The 23970-nt window shown below is 43.4% G+C and overlaps 2 protein-coding genes across 4 annotated transcripts; both read right to left on the bottom strand.

Annotated features, from left to right (window-relative positions):
* Nucleotides 1-60: 60 nt before the first annotated feature.
* si:dkey-110c1.10 (unconventional myosin-Vb) lies at nt 61-13394 on the bottom strand. Its single transcript, XM_031726773.2, has 35 exons — nt 13272-13394; nt 12533-12643; nt 12231-12399; nt 10594-10738; nt 10328-10484; nt 9943-10086; nt 9741-9822; nt 9535-9642; nt 9333-9445; nt 8986-9254; nt 8814-8895; nt 8448-8588; nt 8178-8309; nt 7971-8054; nt 7756-7872; nt 7551-7648; nt 7377-7463; nt 6774-7094; nt 6084-6240; nt 5640-5879; nt 5304-5513; nt 5119-5212; nt 4885-5033; nt 4577-4783; nt 4355-4455; nt 4103-4217; nt 3321-3426; nt 2965-3087; nt 2478-2629; nt 2094-2183; nt 1861-1993; nt 1486-1783; nt 789-963; nt 619-699; nt 61-531 (listed from the first exon to the last, which is right to left on the bottom strand). Exons 1-35 carry the CDS (start codon nt 13296-13298, stop codon nt 370-372), a joined length of 4980 nt encoding a protein of 1659 aa, XP_031582633.1. The 5' UTR covers nt 13299-13394; the 3' UTR covers nt 61-369.
* A 182-nt stretch (nt 13395-13576) lies between these two features.
* Nucleotides 13577-23912, bottom strand: mbd3b (methyl-CpG binding domain protein 3b). 3 transcript variants are annotated; one of them, XM_031726764.2, is made up of 7 exons: nt 23804-23912; nt 19350-19509; nt 18196-18333; nt 17872-17962; nt 17518-17695; nt 16363-16515; nt 13577-14724 (listed from the first exon to the last, which is right to left on the bottom strand). In XM_031726764.2, the coding sequence occupies exons 1-6, from the start codon at nt 23815-23817 to the stop codon at nt 16368-16370; spliced, it is 729 nt and encodes a 242-aa protein (XP_031582624.1). In that variant the 5' UTR covers nt 23818-23912; the 3' UTR covers nt 13577-14724; nt 16363-16367. The 3 variants fall into 3 exon arrangements, with proteins under 3 accessions (XP_031582624.1, XP_031582623.1, XP_039463276.1); XM_031726763.2 differs by lacking the exon at nt 23804-23912 and adding an exon at nt 20500-20822; XM_039607342.1 differs by lacking the exon at nt 23804-23912 and adding an exon at nt 20091-20326.
* Between the last annotated feature and the right edge of the window lie 58 nt (nt 23913-23970).

Below are 23970 nucleotides of genomic sequence, written 5' to 3' on the forward strand. Positions count from 1 at the left end.
AGTCTCATTGTGTTTCTGCTTCCAATAAAATATGAAATAAAAGCTCGGGGTCATTCTTTGTTAAACTGTTCAAAGGAATAGCAACATTTAGTTTTATTTAGTTATACTAATTTAATTTCATGCAGGTCTTTACCACCTGCTCTCTTTCATGCCATTTTAGCTATTTTTCCGAGATGTACATTTCTGAAATAACTCGCAACCTTCTATAAGATACAGACTACACCGATGACAGCCTATTAAACAAGTTAATGCACATTTTAAAAATCTGAAAGGAGAAATTCTCAGTAAGTCATTTCAATTTCCAAGGAATAACTTCAGCAAGTTAGGAGTTAAATTCGCTGGAGCATTAAGAAATTTGCATCCTGCTTCTTATGCTTTGCGCAGAAAGGAGATCTTGAGGGAGTCTGGGATGACTAACTGCTCAGCGCTGAGGACGGGGGGAGGCGAGTAGAGGAATATGACAGGAAACACTCTCCTCACATCCATTAGGAGTTGTGAAGGCTGACTGTTAGAGCGGCCTTTGAGAACCCCCTAGGACAGCAAAGACAGAGAGGAACATGGGATGCAATGTATTTTCCACATGAGGAACATGTTTAACCTTACATCTGCAGACTGTACCTGAACAGAACGTATGAAATTCAGAGTGACTCTTTCATCCAGATCGCTGTGGGGGGTGTAGAGGGTCAGAATCTTCACGATCTGTCAAACAAAATAAGAGACCAGCAGCCAATGAAATCATGCACACAGGTTCGTCTCCCAGCAGAATCCAAGTAGACAAACAGACCCACCTGCTGGCTGGACAAGGCACTGCAAGTCCGGACGATCCCCTGAGCATCCGCCTCGGTCTTTTTCCCCACCTGCAGCAGCTGCACTGCCTGGATGAGGGGCTCCAGTGTGGCCACAGCGCCCCCTGCCTGTAAACCCCGGCCCCGCAGCCACTCCTCCAGCACGCTCACATTGTAGCTGTGACAAGAAAAGGATGTGAGATAAATCCGTGTTTATTTCTATAAGACCACACAAAGGAGGTGGAAAGAACAACGTGCAGACTGTTGTGCAGCACGTGAGCTAGCTCTGGAAGACAACAAGGCAAGGCAAAATTAATGTTGACACTATTTCGGGGAGCTGATTATTGAACTTGAAGCTGACTTTGAAGTGATGCTGTATTATACATATGACATTCATCTCTGCAGTAGGTCTAGGCTGCTGTGGGCTACAGCTTCTCTTTATTTAACAAGAGAGCTGAAAAATTTGCTTTCAAATTTCCTTTATTTGGCCTTTACATGCTAAATGCTAATCTGAAAACGATTTAACCTCATTTTAGATCACACAACTGAGATACAAAAAAAAATTGAGATAATTAATTTTTTAAAATTTATGGACTTAAAAATCAAGATATACTAGTTAATGCAGAATATTTTTATGGTCTGCGTCTTTATTTGCATCTCATATCAGACTGTAAATGTAAGGGTTAAAGTGTGTTTCTACCGTATTTGCAGGCCACGACTCCAGCTGCACATGTCCTTCCTCAGCAGCAGGCTGTTAAAAGCAGAGGCACAGATGAGGTAGGTGAGCTGGTGAAAGGCTTGCTCCATCAGGGTCTTGGGCAGAGCTTGTTGAGTCAGAGCGGTGTGAAGGGCTCCGAGCTCCCTCAGCACGGACGCCATCGTGGGAGCCTCGCCTCCTACAGTCCTGGGGTCTGAGCCGGCCCGCTTCCTGCTCACTGCCAGCTTCACCGCTGAGCCTGATAGACCTTGGATGGTTTCGCTCTCCAACAGGGCAGGGACTGAGGGAGGGGAGGGTTAGAAAATATATAAGAGGAGCAGAGAAGGGGAGAGCATCAATCATCACTTTTTGCAGTACCTATGATGTTTTGTAGACGAGTCTCGGTGATGGAAAGTAGCTGCTGATAGGCCTGGATAGAGAGGTCGCTCAGGGTGCGGATCAAGTCACTCATATCAGCAGACAGAGGAACCAGTGTGTCTGAGTCGAGGGTCTGAAAAGCAATCAGTCCAGTCACATGTAGAGTGATCAGTGAATCCTAAACTTTTATAATCTAGTCAGTGACGTAGAAAGTAAATGAAAGCTGAGCCTGCCTGCTTTGGGGAGTGCTGGGTCAACAAGTCGTGGAACAGACAGATGTTCTTTAACCACAGAGCAGTCATGTCTATGTCACTGACATGTTTCTGCAGAAAAAAGATGAAAGGGAAAATGGTTACATTTTAATTAGAAATCATCACTAACAATGAAAAATGAAACTATCTCAGTGATTGTTTGAACAGATGTGTTTAAAACAGACTTTGTTATGGTTATGTTGGTATGAGATGCTCATGTGGGCCAAAACAATCACAAGGACATGTTTCAAAGTCAGCTGTCAGTGTCATTTTGTAAATGGCAGTCTGCCTGACTCGATGTGAACCGTCCTCAAACATTGAACCTCAACCATACGGCACACGGCGAAGGCTCAGAGATCAGGTCACCTTCAGAGCTGCCTTCATAGCGGTGACAGCAGCGCTACAAAGAGAGCGAGCGCGAGCTTGGTCCCCGCTGCAGTCGGCCTGGCGGACACACAGGAAGAGCACGCTGGCAGGCAGACCGGGAGCCAAAGACAGGGCGCTGTCAACACGGATGTCTGAAGCACAAACAGAAAGGGAAGCAGTGGCAGAGAGAGGACAAGGCCAGGGCAATGCTGTCAGCTTCAAGAGCTGGCTACACTTATTTCTACAGTGACATCATACTTACCGCTGAATTATTACACATTCAAACCCTGCTCTCCAAATTACATTTTGACACATTTTACTGTCATTGTAAAAGTGCTTGATTATTGCCTTTCTCTAGCTGACGAAACATGTTTTTAATCTGATTCCTCATCTTAAACGCCTGCTTCACAGCTCCTCAAAACCTTCAAGCAAGAAGAGCAAAAGAGGTGGGTGAAGATGACTAAGGCAGACAGGAGGTTGATCTCACCTGTGACGAGATTCTTGATCAGTTTGGTTTCGTCTCTTTTTCTACATTCCAGTAAACCAGTAACTGCTGATGGCTTCGACTGGGCAGGAGAGGAAGTCTCTGTGGCCAAAGCTGATGGGAAAACTAAAGAGGAAACACGCCATCGCAGTGAAACAGAGAACAGCACAATGAAAACTATAAATGTAGAAGATCGTTAAACTGAGAGGCAGATACACTGTACTCAGGATCAAAAATTCCACTTTTGTTTTGCGTATTTAAACATTTATTATAAATATAGTACTCTAATAATAAGTGTTCATTTACCATTGGTAATAGTCTCTTGATCAAAATATACACAAATTCAGGTAAAGTCTCACCTTGTGTCAGGAGTCGCCTCAGTGAGACTGTGTTTCTCAGTTCCTTCAGCTCTCTCCTCAGCCTCACACATTCACGCTCTCGGGCTTCCAGCAGCTCCTGAACATCCTTAAAAAAACACATTTAAATTTGTGACTTCAGCCTCAATGTGAATATATAAACATTATAAACAATGATCTGAATCAAAGTGACATGCAAACAGTGACGACTGAATAAATGATAAACGTTACAGACGGACAACAATTGGATCCAGAGAACTCTTACAGTTTTATTACAACCTGAGTAATGATACCAGTGAAAATTTAGGCCAGGAGTAGGGAACTCCAGGCCTCAAGGCCTGGTGTCCCCCAGGTTTTAGAGATCACCCTGGGTCAACACACCTGAATCAAATGATTAATTCATTACTAGGCCTCTGGAGAACTTCAAGGCATGTTGAAGAGGTAATTTAGGCGTTTAAATCAACAGTGTTTGATCAAGACACATGACACATGTAAAACCTGCAGGACACCGGCCCTTGAGGACTGGAGTACCCCCACCCCTGCTTTAGGCAATGTTTTCTTTTTTCTTTTCTTTTTTTTTAACTTCTCCTTTTATTGATTTGGTTCTAGCCCGTCTCCCAGTGTTAGGCTTTTGGCATTTAGCATGTCACCAAAACAAATTTATTCCTTTATTTTTGTTTTGTATTTTTATTTTGGTGTGGTTTTTGGAAAATGGAAAATTCCCAAAGATTATTAAAGTACTTTTTTTTAAAAACCCACTGATGTGGGGTTTGATAAATTCATACCTGTCTCTGTGCAGCAGAGGAAGAGACAGACACTGCTTGGGCAAGCTGACTTCTCAGAGTTTCCAGTTCCTTCTCCCACTGACTGCACTGGTTACGTAGCTGGCTCTCCAGAAACCTGATGCACACACAGACATGTAGATTAAAAACAGAATAACTAATAATGAGCTCATCCACCAAATGTAAATCACGGCACAAAACTGAAAGCTAGTGCTCTGCCAGAATGAAGGAATGAGTTGGTGGTGAGAGACTGACTTGTTCGCCACTCGTACGGCATCATAAGCATGAGCCAGATCTTCTCCCTTCATCTTCACCGCTGGGTCTTTGGCCACGTCCATCTTCTCCATCAGCTGCTCCTGTCATTACAAACATGAGCACAGTGAGATAGTAGAGGACACTGCCTGTGCTGGTGATGCTGATGTGACGATGTGAATGTTAGGACTTCAGTCGTGCGGTCGGTCCTCTATATTTTATTACCATTGAGGCTTCAGAGCTCCACACTGAGACTCTCCTCTCTGCAGAGGGAGACGTCACGCTGATCCTGCGGACCTCCTCTGGGGATGGAACAGCAGATGGGAATGGTGACACGGAGAGCGGGGTGAGAGACTGGGGGGACAGCGGCGTCGTGGGAGAGAGAGGTTCCAGACTCTGGGTGGAGTCGGTTCTTCTGTGGCCTTTGGTGCGCTGTGACATGAGGAGGAAGAAATTACAGGAGGCGCTCAGGATTAATTTTCAAACGAACAAATAGCATTTAAGGCTGTCTCCCTTTGCAGCCAGCTAATGACCTCTGTGAGCAGACTCATCTCCCTGAGGTTGTCGTATCTCTGCTCCAGTCTGGTGAACTCTCTCAGGAGACCCTGATACTTTCTCCTCTCCTCGTCCACCTCTGCCCGAAGAGCCGAGGTCACCTGAGACACAGCCTGATGCACACACTCTGCACATAGAGAGAGAGGGAATTTATGACAGACACAGAAGAAAAACAGCTGTGACTGTACGATGCTGGTAAAGTGAAAGCCCACCTTCTTGTTTTTCTTCTTGTTCCAGCAGGGAAGCCGAGAGATCGTCTCTCTCTTTGCAAAAACTCTCCTTTTCTTTCTGTAGTGCTTGCAGCTCCTTAAAGAATCAAAGTCAATAAACAGGCCAAATCAGAAGCATTCCCTACTAGATAAAAGGAGGAAAGTGTGTTTATTGTTTGGAGACCTACTTCTTTAAGCTGGAGGATCTCCTGGGCAGCTTTCTCTTCAGCTCTTCTTCTCTCCTCTGCCTCCTTTTCGCTGATAACAGGCCCAGGCTGAGGCTTCTCCTGTAACTGGCTCTCTAGTTTTTGTATCGTTGCCCTCAGAGCCGCCAGCTCAGCGCTGGAAGCCTCTCGCTCTGCCATTAGGGTTTCTCTCAAAGCAGCGCTCTCCCTGGCCTGGATGCACACAAAAGCAACTTTGCCATGTGAATGTAAAGTGAAACGACCTCTTGACTCATACAATTAATTAATGCTTATCAAAATCACATGAGAGGGTCAAATCCCTGCACAACCCTCACGCACCTCCTGGTCTGCTTTCAACTGCAGCTGCATCAGTTTGACCTCCATGCCTTTGTTGAGCTCTCTGTATCTCTCCACCGAGCGGGCCTCAGACTTCAGTTTCAGCAGCTGTCTCCTGGCAGCCTTGCGGCGGATGCAGCACTGCATGAACACGACCGCCGCACGTACGCGCCTGTACGCCTGCCTCGCCAACCACCCACGCACTGTGGCCTGGAGCAGCACGGCCGCCCTCTCTGCCACCAGCTGAGGAACCAACAGGGTTTTAAATGCATTCAGGTTAAGTTTTTATAACTTGTAATTGTATGTAAATAGCCTCTTTTAAGATTAGACCAAACGTGGATAAAACATATTTACACAGGAAAATAAACCAAACCCGAGTCATAAAGGTTGATGTCATTTTTTAAACATCTGCTGTGCGCTGTAATGAAGGAGACACTGAATGCTGACCAGTCTGTATCTGCGGCGCTCCAGCATCCCCCTGGTGAATGCCTGGATGGTGACGGTGGCCTGTCGGATCATGAGGAATAGCTGCCTGACCACCATCATGCGGTAAGTCTTCTGGATCACCAAGGCAGCCCTGGTGTAGCGCAGGATCAAAGCCAGTCTGCAGCCATGCAACAAAGAAGAGTTTCATATATGGAATATTTTATTAAGTTTAGACTTTTGTCATTTTGTCTTCTTTCAGGTGCTCCCTTTAAGAGTCCCCACTGTGGTTCATCTGCCTCCATCTCACCCTATCCCAGCATCCTCCTCTGTCACACCAACCCTCTGCATGTCCTCCTTCACTACATCCCTGCACCTTCTCTGAGGTCTTCCTCTTTTCCTCCTTCACGGCAGCTCCATCGTCAACATCCTCTCGCCCTCCTCGGCACATGTGCAAACCATCTCAGCTCTCTGACTCTGACTCTCGTGCACGCTGCATTGCTTTTGATAGCTGTCTCCAGGTATTTTCACTCATCCACCTTCGTTTCCTCTGCTCCCTGCAGCTTCATTGTTACACCCATCTCCCTCTAGTGTTTCAAACATTAACAAGAATTCTAGAGCATTACTATTTTTCCTTTAAAAGAAATGAAGTGGCTTAGCCTGACATAGCCGTACATCATAGTAAAGAGACACAAACACTCTTGCTGTCCTCACCGTCTGGCCAGCGCCCCTCTGCTGTATCTCTGTATGGTGAGAGTAGCCCAGTGGATCCTGGTGTATCTGATCCGTGCCAGCCATCCTCTAACCTGACTCTGGATGATCACAGCAGCCACTCTCAGTCTCTCAGCTCTCAACCTCTCCAAAAGAGCCACCTGACCAGCCCGGAAAAATACTTTTGTCTTTCCAAAGCAGTACTGGTCCGGATCTGGGATGAGCTGAGGCAGGGCCCGTCTGCACGCGGCCTGGGCCTGGTCCTGGCTCTGAGGCCCCCGAAGAAGAATTCGATACCTGCTGAAGAACTCCTCATACGTCCATCTGGATTCACAGATCAAATAGAGTAAATCTCAGAGAAAAATAGTTGATATTTCTGTTTTTATAACAAAAATCTATCAACTAAGCATTTACAATAAGATAATTATTTAATCTCAGTGAACAGTTATACAAATTTATTCTTTTGCTACTTTGTGATAGCATTTAAGTCACTGTTTTGATTAAGTTTTCTGATTTATGCGACAATCTTTGCACATGTTTCAGAACCACATTGTCACCACACTGTGCTCGTATTATAAAGACTAAAGTCTTAGAATTACTCAGTACCTGGACGGATAACCTGCTGCACTGATGCGGATGGTCTCCAGCACCCCACAAGCTCTTAGCTGCTGGACTGTCCTCTTAGGGTCAAACCTAACATGTAGATAATGTTAGAAAACCAGTACCCATTAAATCACACCAAAAACCTTAGCTGTGAAAGTAAGCAAAATAAGGACTCACAGAAAAGGCTCTTTGAGGTCATTGGGTTTAATACAGCGGACGTAGTGAGGGGTGGTGCTGTTGAGAGTTTCCATTAACATCTGTAAGGACTGACGGAACTGAAAGGCCCAAAAAAAAGAACATTGAGCAGGAAAATTATGTTTAGAATGACTGGATGTGCAAAAAAATTAAAAGATAAATGAAAAAAGAAAGAAAAACATCCAACCTGAAAGCCTACTGTCAGCTTGTGTTCTCTGGCGGCTCGTTTACCTGAGCGAATGCTTCCATTGGCCACAGGAGACACATTTCTCTGCTGCTGGAACAACTCAGCGACCAGCTCAGACTGAAGCATGCACACACACACACACACACACACAGAGCGCTGGTGAAACCAATGTTGCTTAGAAATTATAAATTCATGTATATTTAGCACATATCTACCTGACTTGCTTTCAAAATGTTAATGAGCTCTTCAAAGACCGTATCTCGATTTTTATCTAAAAAGCCATCACATTCATATTGGACCTGATGAAAAGAAAATAAACCATCACTGCAAACACAGACACACTGAAGAGAATTACAAAAGGCCCACAGAGAGAGCTTAGAGAATCACCTGAGACCTGACGGATTCAGCATTATGTCACTTACCGTGTCAGCAAAGTGCAGGACGATGAAGGCGCTGTTTGACATGCGAGGCTTCCTGAAGTGAGGGTGAGGCTTGCTGCTCAGGTGCTGGTCGTACAGCTTGCGCACCCAGCTTTCATCAGAACCTTTAGGCATCTGGATAATGCACAAATGGACAGTTATTACACATGCCAACACAATTAAATGTCTAAGTTAGTTAACATGCAAATACTTTTATCCACACAGGAAAAAGAGATACGAGAACAAACAGAACTAGAAGATTGGATGTCCGACCCTGCACTCCTCATCCAAGAGGTCAAACATGCCCAGCTGTCCCTCTATTAGATCGATGCACTGCTGATTGTCACTGAACTCAATCCGGCTCCATGCCAGCTCCTCACGGATGTACTCCTCCTGCTCCAAGTGGAACACATGCTGCAAACACCACCAAACAAGTAATAATGAGACAGAATTAGAGAAAGATCGTACCCATGATGGAAACCAACAAAAGACTGAAAAGACAGTAATGTGAGCACAGGTGAAAAGACTGATTTCTTTGACATAACAGTTCAAAAGCAGCATATGCAGGTAAACCAACTCTGACAAACACAACACAAACAGGAAGGGCACAAAGCACAGAGGGAAAGGACGACAGCTTACTCTGTTGAACTGTTGCTGCAGTTTTTCATTTGCGTAATTTATGCAGAACTGCTCAAAACTGTTCCTTTCAAAGGTCTCAAACCTGCTCCAAGGGAGACACCTGTCAGTCCACGTCAGAGGCATACAAAATCTTTAATCACACACTGCACAGTCACAGCGTTCATTCACTCACCCATAGATATCTAAAACCCCTACAAAGGATTTGGTCCGTCCTTGCTGGGCCCGCAGAGCTGAGTTGAGCCTCTGGACAGTCCACGCGAACAGCTGACCATAGATGTGTTTAGCAAGTGCGTCTCTGGCTTCTACGGCCTGCTGGCCAGTCATGGGTTTAACCAGCATCTCTCCTCCTACAGCAAGTCTGCGATGGCACAGCCAGTGAGCCAACTGAGATCCCTCAACTCCAAGCAGCTTGGAGAAGACAGCCAGAGAGCGGTCCTCTGCCTGAGAATCAAAGCAACTATTATGAAGGAATATGAACAAAAGACAACTGAATGCAAAAGTATTCATGCAGATCATTACATCAATGTAACCCCGGTCAGCGCTTCGCCCACTGGCTTGAATGTTGACATTTCCCAGGTGGAGCACAGCTGATAGGATCCTGAAGAGCTCCATCTGTTGGTCAGGCTGCACACCTGCAATTTTAACATATATAACGTAAAGGATTTCCTGTTTTATCTTCAAAGATATATCGTACGTGGATGCTTTACGATAAACACTCTACCCAGAATGGTGAAAGCATTGCGAGTGCGCTCCAGGTCTGACAAATCATCAGTACCAGGTATCTGCATCTCTCCTCCCTGGTTAGTGTAGCGGAAATTCTCAGGAGCATCTGGACTCAATAAAACACACTCACACTCAGTGCACTGTGAACGTAATAACGTGGACACGGTATTCTTCTGAGAACAAACTGAGGAGGTTGCCTCTCACCCAGTTTGAGGGATCTCATTTCAGGCAGCTCTCTGGATGCACACAGCTGATAGAAGATATGGTAGTTCCTCTCTGTTGATGCCTTAAACAAACAAATATGAAGAAGGCATGGATGAACACCCGTGCATTATTTCTACCAGACATTTGTGGTTTTGTGTGGCTTTTTGCTCTGGCCTAACTACATTGTAGCAAGTGAGTTTACCTGGAAGACCACCCGTGACTTCTCCAGCAGATAGGTCCTCATATTGGCCCCAATGATGTCCCCCTTTCTGCCAAAGCCAATCTCAATGTACTTCCCAAAACGACTGCTGTTGTCATTTCGGGTGGTTTTAGCATTACCAATGGACTAAAGACCAAAATATAGAAGTTTTTATATTAGTAGAATTTTTTTATACTCTGTACCTTACAAAGTTGCACAGACCGAAATGTTGCATACTAATAAAAATAATGGTGAGCAGAGGTTAGTCTTTGTCTCTTTACTAAGGTTTTTTGTCACTGATTCAGGTGTGCAAAGCTTCCTAAATTTGATATTAGAACTTTTAACCATAACAAACATACAAAAAGAGGGAAATATTTGGGTCCTTTACCTCCATGATTGGGTTGGAAGCCAAAACTCTCTCCTCCACACTGGTCTGCTGTGCTGCTCCTCCAACCACAGCGAAATATCTCATGGTGAACTTTGCAGAGACAGTTTTCCCAGAGCCAGATTCCCCACTGATGATGATAGACTGGTTCTTCTCCTCCCTTTGCACAAAGATACAGTGACCATGACATCCCACACAGTGTAGTTAATGCTCAGAATATTCAAAAAGTTCTTTAAGCATAAGGCCACCAAACACCCAGGACCCCTGACCTGATCATAGTGCGGTAGGCCTCCTCGGCCACAGAAAAGATGTGTGGTTCCATGTCAGCCATGTCCTGACCGCTGTAAGCGTCTATCACCTCCTCTCCGTATATTGGAAGTTGGTCATACGGATTTATGGCCACTAACACAATACCTGGAGACATGGGAAGGAAAAGCATTCTCACCATGAGACCCTGAGTATTAATATATACCTGAATATATAAGCATGGCTGTTATTTAAAAACAGATTTTAGAATAAAACTTGAAATTCTAATATAATGAGGACATGAATAAATGCTTTTATTTACTATATAATAATGTGACACTGCTACATTTTATTAACTTTTGTTCACTCTCTCTGGTAGCACGTCATTTCCTGCTTGTTGTTGGTTGCTTCTCTCAATCATAGCAGATACAATCATGTGAAGAAGAAGGTTTTCAGAGGACTTTATATAATCCTGCAAAAAACTAAGTAAACACCATGATTCAGTAGGTTGTAGAACCAATTTTAGTGGGCAATAACTTGAAATAATCGTTTTCTGTATGACTTTATCAGGCTCTCACATCGCTGTGGAGGAATTTTACTTTTTTATTATTAGTATTGCTTCAGTTCACTGAGGTTTGCAAGGTGCCCTGGCCCTGTGGCTGCAGAACAAGCCCGAAACCATGCTGGACAGCTGGTGTAGGTGTTTGTCCTGATATGCCTCCCAAACACTGAGGCTGTGCTTTATGATCACACATCTCCATTTTGGTCTCATCTGTTTGTTCGGATGCAACGTTGCAAATCTAAACTGTGCTGCCACGGTCTATTCAGAGAGCAGAGGCTTTTTCCTGACACCTTTTCCAAAACAAGCCAGTCTTTCAGACTTTTTCTAACGTTACCACCATAAACATTTACATTTAATGTGCTAACTGAGCCCTGTAGACTCTCAGGTGACTTTGGAGGGAATTTGCTGGAAGATTTTGTTAAGCACCCAATTGCTAGAGACCAGCAAATTACCAAAACCTTAAACTGCATTAACTAAAGTTAATCAAGTGCATTCGATTAGCAGCACCTCGCTCGTACTTCTCCTTTTAATTGGAAGCAGTAAAGGTGGGCTTCATTTTCACGGGACTGAACAGAGTCCTGGAAACTTTCTTTTTCACATGACTGTAGATGCCCCTCCCTGAGCCTGGATCTGTCAGAGGTCTTTGCCCTTCAAACTGAGTTCTTCTTTCACACCATCGCCAAATGCTGCGCATGTAGGACCATTGGATTATTGGATATAGGATCTTTGCCATCCCAGTGCAATATATATTGAGATGTCTGGTCATGAAAAATGTGAAACATTTATATATAAAAATGAAGATTTAGTAAGATGAGTCATCTAATTCAAAGATAATGTGCAACTACATACATAAGAGTTTTTTTCTTTCCTTTTACAGTGTGGCAGTGAGGGTGTAGTTTCAGCCTTTGACCTCTTGTATTATAGACAGCATTATGAGCTGCAGTATAATCATGCAGACAGAAACACACAGGAGCTGTTTCTGGCTTTTTTCCAGCAGGAATTTAAAGATCCTCTCTCACTCTCGCCAGTCTATTGTTGGTTGAGTAATTATCCCTGTTTTTCTAAAGTTCCCCGCCATCTCTCCAGTGCGGTCCTCACCACAGTATGTGTAGATGCTGCTATAGTCCAGGAATCGAACCCTGAGGTTGTGCAGCACAGCCGGCTCGTGGAGAAAGCTGAGAGCTGTTAGATCATTCTCGCCCTCCAGTATGTCGGGATTCCCCAAAGGTGGGAGATCAGAGGGAGAGCCCACTGGGTAACGGACTTCCTGTCATTGAAAGCGGAAGTTAGAAGTCTTGGATGTAAGACATCGCTTAGAAAGGGATTTTAGACAGAAGCAATTATATCAAAATTGAGCATTTGGTTTTATCTATAGAGCGTAAAACAGTACTGCATCTCACATTTCCATTTGAGAGCTGTAGCAGCAGATGCTTCTCTCCAGGCCTGTAGTCCTGGAGAAGCTGGGCTGAAACCCAGACAGCATCTGGGTCAGGAACCCACACATTTGCCCCCTAAAAAAGGAACAGACTGTCACAGGTGTGTAAAACACAGACTGAGTGAAAAAAGAAGAAAAGTGCAGGATAAATCTGGATGTGCTGAAAAATCTGGAAGCTGATTTTATTTGCCATTTTACTTTTGTTGAACACTGTTAAGGTAGATGTCACACTTCCTGGACTCACCCAGTGAAGCTATTTGGTACCCATCAGCATAAAAAGCTCCTAAACTGTGTTAAAAATTAACCGCAGTCATCCTCCCTCTAAACTACCCGCGAGGATTAACCTTTGTTTAAAGCTGAGAAATCGAATTCGCTAATTCACTTATTAATGCACAGATTTTACAAATAAGCTTCAAGTCCCACACATTTTTCATATATTCAGTAAACACTTTAATACCTCAGACTAACACACTGCCACCAGGCTAACAGATCAAAGATCAGGAATAGTCCTAACTTGGGCAATGAAACAGACTTGCTTACCTGACAAACTCATAGGATGCATCTCATTAGTGCACACCTGTGCTCAAACATCAGTAGCAATGCTGTTTTTGTACACTAAAGGATGCTTCTTATTCAAAGCACCTCGAAATTGCAGATTCCATAAATAATAAGAAATCATTGCAAAGCCCTCAAGTTAATCTTACCTTGCTGTACAATTCCAGCGTTGCCATCTTTAATGATTCAAAGCACGAGGACAAACATCACTTAACACAGCAGACAAGGTAACATCTGCAGGTCCCTCTGACCAAACAGCCGGTATCCTCACTTTCCCTGCAGAGCCGCGTCACATCCAGCTGACAGTAGCTTGCACTTTGTCCACATAAAGACATGAGGACTGGCAGGTTAACTGTTAATCTTCGAGGAAATGCAGTGATTGGATGTGCCGAGTGTGAAACATTTGTCCAGAAGTGATCATTGAAGGCATAAAAAAAACAAAACACTCAGCACATTTTGTGACATACTGACTCATTTTAATAAGCAATACAATCAAATTCATCTCAGCAAACAGCCTGCTGATGTTTTGTAGGGAATTTCATGATTTCAGCCGGACGCATTATTCACTGGGGATTAAAAAATACAAAATCTTACCGCTCGGGTGATACAATGAAAAGACAGTGAGTCTAAAATTCAGCTAATTTCGTTTCTACCCAATTCTGTGCGTGTGTTTCGGAGGAGGCAGCGTCTTGTGTGGTAACATTGACACATCAGAATTATTTTTAAAAAGAAAAAGAAAATACATGAACTGAAGCTGTGATCGTAACAAAGCTTTGAATAAGCAGCGTCTCACAACATCAGTAAGCACCTATAATGACGATGAGAGTTAAAACAGTAATAAGTGTACAACCGAAAGAGGTCTCGCGTCATTTCTCGCCCACAGTCCCATCGTGCACTCTTTTCACCTCAAAGCCAAAAGCCTAAAACGCCTTTCAGAATGACTGCCTCCTCTTTGGTCAATACTGAACGGGACTCAGCACAATGCAGCTGGCGCAGAAGATGTTTTCTCTAAATGACAACAAAAACTGGACTCTGTCCGTTCCAACGGACACAAACTAAACTGTAAGGATTCCACGAGCTGTGCGTGTGCTGCGTCAGGAGTGTATCGTACAAATTCAAGAAAGAGAGATGGCAAACGTACAAAAACATTCACTTCCAATCTGTCCGGAACAAATCGAGTTTTTTCTCTAATGTTCAGATTTGACTTGATTGTCACAAAAAATACAAACTCATTCAAAGCTTTTTAGTAGAAAACACACTTATCACTGAACACTGAATTTGCCACGATTTAGATAAGTTATTATTTTAGTATTCGAAAGTTCATTTGATTTCATTTATTTATTTTCATTTCCTCAATAACAATCACGTGGGCTCTAAAATACGGCCAAGGAGTCCCATCCAGTGGAGTTATTGATGAACGGATGCATTTGAGACTTGTTTCTGGGGTCAGGCGAAGGGAAAAGGGCTCTTTAGGTCGCACTGGAATAAGTCGGGTTTAGGTTTAGGTGGACAGTTCTTCAGAGCTGGACTGGAATGGGGAATCCTACTGTTCATGGTCGTAGATGTAGGCGTGGAGCGACTCCATCTGGACTTTGCAAAAACCTACAAGAGGAAAAAAATATTAGCAAATCGATTTATTGCACAGGTGAGATTTTATACAGTGCAGTGTAATGACTGCACTAAGTACAAAACAGTAATGATTTGGGTCGTCACTGAGAAACGGTTCTGGGTTTGCAACAAAAAAACAAACTGCAGAACGCGTCAAAGCTTTTGTTCCACTCGTTTGATGAATGGTGTGTTTTTTGTGGATTTTCTCCCCCACATTTATCTTACAGGCCTATAAAAGAGACAGGTAACCCCAGTATATTACATTTATACAGGTTTTTCCCACCTCTGGCTTTAACGCTGCTCATCCACCTAGAACAGCGGTGGGTAATTCATTTTCCCAAAGGGCTAAAATAGAAACTGGGACTGTTGCGGCGAACCTCACCGACAACCTTAAAAAGACATAAAATTAATATTAAGCAGACATGAGTTCAGCTTATTGCTGACACACCCTGAGCTAGAATGTTCTGGTTCAAGATGCCCTGTTCTGGAGATGCTGGCACTAAGCTCATTTCCACTTCTTTTGTTTTTGTAAAAATGCAAGCACTCCGGTGAGAACCAAAGCAACCACACATGGACCCTTTGGAGGGTCTCTGATCCAAATGAATTCCAGAATGGTTTGTTTATGGTGATAGCATGATCTGACCGTTATCTGGTTAACTACCAGGTTTGAGCTCAACACTTTACTGTGGTCAGCCATGACAGACACAGACATGCAGAGTACACAAACTGTAGGAACTAACCCAATAATGAATACAAATTCTTCACATTATCCACTAAATCAACTAAAACTGGTAACTGAATTCAAGCTTTTTTCCAGGCGCTCACTTATTCATCCAGGGGTCACCCCCATTAATCCGTATATTTGATTTAGCAGGTTTTTACACCGGATACCTGCCCTGACGTGACCCTCCCGGGGAGCCGTCTCTCTTCCCCATTTTGATCAGTGTTGTGTCGACTTAGCACTAAATGTGTGGTGCACAAAGTACACCGCATATGTCACGACTCAAAAAAGTTGTCGTTACCAGATTCATCCAGGAACTACTTTCATTTTGCAGAACTACATCTGCAGCTAGCCAGCAGTTAGCTGTTAGCAGGATGTTAGCTCCATCCATCCATCACGAGGGCCCATTTAAGGTCAGTCTTCTCGCCATGACAAAAGCGGTCAGGCTGCGTTGTTTCGGCGGGTTTAACCTCACAGGTTCGCCTTTGGCCTCACAGTTACTTTAAAAATGGATGAGTTGCAGCAGGACTGTGTGAGCAGGTCCATCTGCACAGGCATTTATGTGACACGCGCATGCAGGAGCACGGGGATCGCAGATGGCACATGGAGGGAGATTTCTGCAGTGCTGGAGAAGACTGGCGAGAATAAATGGATGTAGCTTTGTGATGATGTCACCATCGGCACATGTCGCAAACAATGCAGTGAGCATAAATGGGCCATAAGCCCCTTGCTCTTGACGAGGATTGTGGATTAGTGTCATCTACCTTTATTATAAAAGAGAAGTGTGACGTATCTACAACCAATATTCACACAATTGGACAAAATAAGCCTGGACAGATAAACAGTGATACAGAGTTTAAACACATAAATCTAAACTTTGTGTAAACTGTCACTTCAGTGTTTCCACCAACCTGTGCTATACACTCTCCATGTCTTCACTGCCATTGCCCTCTTCCTTTAAAGCCTCTCCTTCACTGGCAGCCTCCTCGACGTGGGCCAACATATCGGCCATGAGCGCCTCTTCCAGCCGCTTCCTCACGCTGTACACCAGCTCCTCCTGCTTCCTACACGTAAACACAACAGGAAGCTGTTACAGTTGGCAGTTACATCTGCCCATAACAGCCAATAAACCAGCAAAGAGCAGATGGTGTCTTTACAGAGATCACTGGTCACTTGCTATGGGTTGAGGAACACTGACCAGAAGAATACTGGAATTGGGCTAATCAGAGATAACAGAAAAAAGGCAAGCTTACTTTGAATTTGGCAAATAGCTTCATTTTTCTAATGCATTTAAATTTGGGATAGAAAGAATCGATACCTACTGCATCTCTCTTTATCTTAATGACCTTATAGTGCCATATCACAGCATTAAAGCACTTCGCTCTTGCACTGCAGGCTTACTTGTTATTCCTAGAGTATTTAAAAGTAAAATGGGAAACAGAGCCTTCAGTTTTCAGGCCCCTCTTCTATGGAACCAGCTTCCAGTTTGGATTCAGGAAACAGACACTCTCTCTACTTTTAAGATTAGGCTTCAAACTTTCCTTTTTGCTAAAGCATATAGTTAGGGCTGGACCAGGTGATGCTGAATCCTCCCTTAGTTATGTTGCAGTAGGCGTAGGCTGCTGGGGGATTCCCATGATGGATTGAGTATTTCTTCTTCACTCACTATGTGTAAATAGACCTCTCTGCACTGAATCATACTTGTTATTAATCTCTAGCTCACTTCCACAGCATGTCTTTTATCCTGTCTTCCTTCTTCCTTCCTGTTAAAAGGGAGTTTTTCCTTCCCACTGTTACCAAAGTGCTTGCTCATAGGGGGCCATATGATTGTTGGGTTTTTCCTCTGTATGTATTATTGTAGGGTCTACTTTACAATATAAAGTGCCTTGAGGCGACTGTTGTTGTCATTTGGTGCTGTATAAATAAAATTGAACTGAATTGAATTGGATTATTCCTACTACTGGGGGTCTTACTTCCTGGAACTGAAAATCACAGGCCCAGGTAAACATGAGTAGAATTTTTTTCTGAAAACCCAAAACACATGTAGACTGTTTTAAGAAACCCACCGGATGTCTTCATCAGTGACTATGAAGGCCTTGCACAGCGGCTGCGCAGTGTTGAGCCAGACTCCCGGGTTCTTCTCCACAGCGGCGGACAGCTGCCCGGTGATTGGAGCAGCGCTCGTGTGCAGAGCGCTGGCAATCGCCGACAGGAGAGTTTTATCTGTGCAACCTGGGCCGACACCTGTGGGACCAGCATGTGGTTACCAGACATTTTCCAGAAACCGTTAACTACACCCATGTTTATTTATATTTGATCAAAGTTTAGCAGTTACTGAGCTCAGTCAAAAACTGCTCTTATAGGAAATACCAAAATGTCATTTTAGGACAAAGTGCTTGGTGAGGCTGATTAAGTTTTACCCTGCAGGCCTTTAGGCAGTTCCATTGTTTTCACCAGCTCCTCTGCAATGTCATAAGCATTCAGACCACTGAGTTTCTTCTCCCAAAATAACTGTGAACAAAATAAGGAAGAATATTTCAGCTGCAGGCAGTTCTCAACAGAAATACATTGTTCCTACGAATGCAGTAAACCCCCCCACCCCCATCCACCAGTATTCGAGCAATACTGGTCTGTCCACTTTCGGAGCTGCACACACTCTTCATTATCTGATCCTTTAAATTACAGTGTCAGATTACAGACCTCCTGATTTCTCTGGCTTATTGACACAGTAACAGTTTATTCACCTGTCTGGGCTGGTCAACGGCTTTCTGAGGGTCCGTCTTCACTTTGTTGTTGGGATGGTTGGTAACCTTGGTAACGGGCTGCTTAAAGATGGAGGCCGTCTGTCTGACTGGGAGTGATGTGTTCAGGTCAGGTTTGCCCTTAACAAAAATATCAAGAGAGGATGAGAAGGACAAGAGAAAGAGGAACCGTCTCATTCAACTAGAGAGAGCTAAAGCCTCTGCTTCATAGGCTCAGAGACCGGTCAGCCACTGCTTGGTGATGGCAAACGGTCGCTGGGGGAAATCCGTCATGAAGAAGAGCGTGCTGAACCAAAAACCTCCTACTGATGGTTTTGATAGCTTGAATGACTTGACTGCAAAATTTTACTCTCTGAGCTGTAATTAAACTTGAACTTGTACTCGCACCAATTTGGTTTCACTGACTTATTTCACAAACTATGTTTCATCTCATTCTCTCTGATCTGTATCTGCGCTCACCACATCCCTCATTTCTGATTTAATCTTATATGTTGTAACCACCAAATAAGCACTAATCAGTTTCCTGATCTGCGTTGCGAGCAGTGGAAGTCAGACTTTAGCTCAGATCATAAAAACGCAATCATGTAATCTCACCGTCATTGAACAGTTTGTCCACTCTAACTGCACAGTTTTGTTGGGTACGCTACTAAAATGTGACTTTTCCGCAGGTTTGATCATAATGCATTCATTCTGCGTCACTCCAGACCGAACTGTCAGGAGAATATTTCGAGAAACTCCTCGCCATCACCTCATCTGGAGCGGTTAGCTGTGCGACCCACAGAAAGTGTGGGCTGCACAGCTAACCTGTTACCACAGTAATCGATGCAGGTTAACAGAAACATCTCTGAGTCTTGCTTTAAGCTCAGTCTACACAACTACACTGTTAATCTTGCTTGTACACTCCTTAAAGCTACTGATCCAATCTGTTTATCGAGACGAGCACCATATAATCCGCAAAAGAGATTAACTTTACAAAAGCAGTGGCTGCACGCGTCCTTCGTCCACTTAGATCACAGACTTCACACTCAGGATTCTGGCATGCAGATAAAAGGGCAGACAGTAAATAGAACACAATTCTGGAGCCCGCTTTAGCACTGAGGTCAAGCGTCTGATTTTTATGAGGCCAACTGTGTCACCTTGTTCTGGCTGTTGTTATCGTATCGCAGTCTCTGGCGATTCTTGTTCAGCTTGCTCATCAGCATCTTCCCCGTGCGGAAATCAAAAGAGCTGAGGTCCATCTGGTTACCAAGGTAACGGGCCAGCTGAGGCTTGCTCCGAAACTTCTTCCCAGATGGACTAACGAGGAAGACGCAGAGATGAGGCGGGGGAAGAAAAAAAACACCATGTTAGCACTGCCTCTCAGCAAAAACAAAGGTCACACCGAGACTGAAAACACGAAAGACAAAAAACACACAGAGACGACACCGGGAGACAGAAAAGTGTAACACACAGACGACAACATGCAACAAGTCAACAGCAACAAAGAGAAGCAGGAGACATCCAAATGAGCGGATGAGCACTTTGTGAAATGGATGCAGACTCCACCTTGGCTCTGTCACCTACTAACAAGCTGCACACGTCTCAGGAAAAATGGGCACATATGAAAATATATACTGAACATGTGTAACTACACCCCACCCTCCTCCATCAGTGATCACAATGTGAACATGGCAAAACTAAAACTAGTCAAATGTTTCAGGGTGGAAACATTGGAGCTCCGCTGCTGGGAGCAGCAGCAGCAGCAGCAGCATCTTGAGCCTGAGAGATGACCAAACAAAGGAACAACTGTGGGTGGATACGTGCTAGAGTAACTCATGCAAATGCATCTTACATCACACACCACAGTGAACACCAGTAGGATTGTACATTTAGCCTACCACAAACTATACAACCGACCCGCCTCCCCCCTCTCTTGCCTCTGTTCCTCATCTTGCTCTTCTCCTCTGCTAAATGAGAACAAATCTGAGGTTTGTTGATTCACTTCACTGGGAAATAAAAGGTCATTAGCGGAGATTACACGGAGCTTTATTTATCTCAACACCTTGGCAGGTATGAGGAGCTGCTGCTAGCCTGCACACACTCCTTGCAGTCCCAACAGTTGTTGAGGACTTGGCCCGGCTGGCCTTGTTGTTGTCGTGCAGCAGACAGAGCCCCCCTCCTTCCCTCCCATTCCCAAACTTTACATCGACACCGATCACACTCCTGCCCCGCTTCCGTCCGCACACTCGGTGTCTCGTGCAACTTCTAAGTTTAGTTTTTGTTACAAGCCCTTAGCTCGTGCAGTACCTAAAATAATAGACATCGCTCTTTCCAGCTGACAAACCGGACTTTCTGGTCACTTCTTCCATTTTCCAGCCTTTGGGGAGAGCAGTGCAATCCCACCTTTTCTTCTCCATTTCCCACGCGAGTAATCTCTAAATCCACTCAAACTTACTCCAGATGACCACAGTGGCTTTTAAGAAATGTGCCGATGTATATTTGTATATAATGTTGTTGGGACGGCAGGCCTATGGCGCCTCACGCTTTTGTTTCGACCATGTTACTACGCGCGTCCTCTGGAGTAGATCTCTGCGCGAACATCTCGGCTCTTTGTCGTCGCGCAGATCGCTCCGCCGCGGACCTCAGCCACATCACTACCTGACTGTCTCTCCGGGGCACGAGGGCTACATCCGCAAGGAAAACAGGACAGATACGTCAAAGCGTCGCGACACAAACAGGAAGCTAGTGCGTTCGGATTTCGGTAGAAAAGCACGTCCTTATCGAACCGTGAGCTGATTCTTGGGTAAAGTAGAGCAAGCGGCCAGGGGAAAGGAAGATATTACTGATGTTTAAAAAACGGAAAATAATCCCCCTAAACCTGGAGTGTCAAATGTAAGGCCCGGGGGCCAGATTCAGCCCAGCAAAGACTCCAATCCGGCCCACTTGACGCCTTTGGAGAATGTGCAGGAAGACATAAATCTTTGGACTTCTGAAAGTTTTTTTATGCAAGTTTTGCTGATTTTTTTTTTTTCTGCTGATGAAGCGCTCCTTGTGGCCATTCATACTGCAACAAGCAATTAAGTGATAGATAAACAATTCAAAACATAAAATTTCCTTTTTTTTTTTAAACAATTAGTTTAAAAAAAAGGACATTTTCTGTGAATTATAGTAACTTTCTGTTTTGTTATTGCAGGACATTCTGGCTAATGAGCTGCCTGTAATTTTACACAGTTCCTAAAAGATTAACACGTTTAACAAAGTAACACGTGGAAAAACTGAGACATGTTTTTCTTACATTATCATATATCCCCAATAAGTAGTTAAACTTATTTACACTGACGAAAAGAGCAGTTTCACTGGTCCGGCCCACTTAACATCAAAGTGAGCTGCATGTGGTCCACAATGTTAAGAAACTTTGACATCCGTGCTCTAAGAGGTCAGTGTTTAAACACATTGCACTATAACATAGTTACATGGCAGTACACACAAGAGTTATTATACTCATTTTTTATTTGTATTTAGTTTTACCCATTTATTTCTAGCTAAAGTTAGCTTCCAGAGGTTTTTTTGTTATTTTAATTAGATTTCATTAACTATAATAACCTTATAGTAACCTTTCATCCAAAAAGGTCATAATTTTACTGCTGTAAGTAAATTAAGTCTTATGATTTGGTAATGAAAATGTTAAACAATTTCAATTTATTGTAGTAACAACCAGCCTGTGTTAAATACTTGTTCAATAGTAACTTAGAGCATCTGCATCAACTGTGGCGGCATGACTGAGGAGGACACTGGATTACCCCCGTTTCAATGGAAGTCATCATCAGCTCACCAGGCTATCTTTAACTCACAGGCTTATTTACAAATGAGTGTTCTGTGTGTTTATAGTTATTGTTCATAATGGTTCATGATATGGTTTCAGATAAGTTGTTTATGCTTGGATTTGTTGTGCAGGCTATAAAGCTGGCACCATTAATTTCATTTAAATAGCAAAGTGAGTTGCCTTCAGGTTGTACTTTGCCTGTCTGTAATCTCTTGGCTGAACATATCAAGTTCAATTATCTGAACTGGTATTAAGTTTGGGCTCTTAACTTCGTATTAAATTTCCTAATGTGTTCTGATGTTTTATACTCAGTTGTCTCTCAAAATTATAATCTTAAAATCTAAAACTTGGGTGACAAACTGCTTAATCTTAAATATTTTCTTAAATACTTGAGTAACAGTTGAGTAATGAGTCTTTTCAAACTATTTATTATATGAATATTTTAATATTCATATTTGAATATAAACAGAACAAACTTACACACGTTTAAAACCGAAGCTTGTGTGTGATATCGCCAAAGACCGTACAACGGATACATTCATGTGTTTTAATTAATTCTTGCTCTTTTTCCTCTAATTTAAATATTCATATTCATTTTTTTTAGTTTTATAAATCAAGACTTTATAGAAATTGATGTGTCTTAATTGCATTCATCATTTGGGGAAATGATCCAAACATTCTCGTACACCCGGACAATGACAAATAAAAACATTCTATTGATTCTATTAAAAACAGCTGATACCGAAAAATAATTATTTGAATGCATTTGAGTAGATAAATTCTTGACTTTGAAATGTAAGGTTTAATAATAAATAAATAAATTGAGATCTACTTAGCATTTTTCAGTTTTTGAGTGATTGTTCATGTTGAATTAAAATAATGTTTTATCAAATATGTGAATGCAGCTATGCGATTAAATATATAATTATAATATTATGATTGAGTATAGTATGACTGCCTCCCCTTGCTGTGCTTAGTTATACCAGAGTTTGGGTTATGAAGCTAATCCTGCATAACCCAAATTCTTGAACTGAAGCGACCCTGTATACGCTTTTATTTTGACAGATCTTACAGGAAGTTGTGCGTTCTACTCCCCGTATCTTGACGTCAGTGGCATAACACCAGAGCAACGTTAATCTATGGGAAACATAAATTAGGCTGCAGCTACAAATAGACCGTAAACAATAAGCACGAAGCGGCGCTGACAACAACCAAGACCGGCGCTAAATAATCAAATCCAGCAAAAGTCGCAAAATAAACACATTTATTTGGGGTTTCTTCACCGAAATGCGCAGGTTTCTGTGTGAGCTGCGTGAAACTGGAGAGCCGTTTCACCACGACAATGCCGACCGTTGTCATTCGGACTCGGAGCCGGCTTTTATCAATGAACAAAGTAGATGTCACCGATGTACCGCGCAGCATTTCAACTACACGTCACGCATAGTTTCTATAAGAACAATGCAGGGAAAAGAAACATCATTTCTACTTTGCACGGCTAAAAATCTGCGCCGAAACAGCACCATGTCGACGCAGTACTGCCTCCGCGCTTAAACCGTATTATCTCTGAATCTCGGGAATATTAAAGCATGCTGCGAGGCTCCAGGGACGCGGACATCCTGGCTGCAAGCCGGTGCATGGATGTTTGCAGAATGCGAGGAGGCTACACGGCTGGATTTGCCTGATCGATGACAAACATAGTTTCCGAACATATTCCGAATAACGCATCAAACGCTACAGTCATAATTACACCCACAGCGCGCGGTTTTATTGTCCTTTACGTGTACTTACTCGTTTTTATCCATCTTGAAGACACTATCTGGTTTTCTCCCTCTCGCTATGTTAAATCCCTTCTCCCCTCTCTTCTTTCAGTCCCCTCCCCCTTCGATGTTAGAAATGAAAGACATTATCCACGCAAATTTCGCAGTCTGCCTGATAAAATGAGCATAATGTCTGGC

The sequence above is a fragment of the Oreochromis aureus genome, linkage group 23, assembly GCF_013358895.1.
Source record: "Oreochromis aureus strain Israel breed Guangdong linkage group 23, ZZ_aureus, whole genome shotgun sequence".
NCBI lineage: Eukaryota > Metazoa > Chordata > Actinopteri > Cichliformes > Cichlidae > Oreochromis > Oreochromis aureus.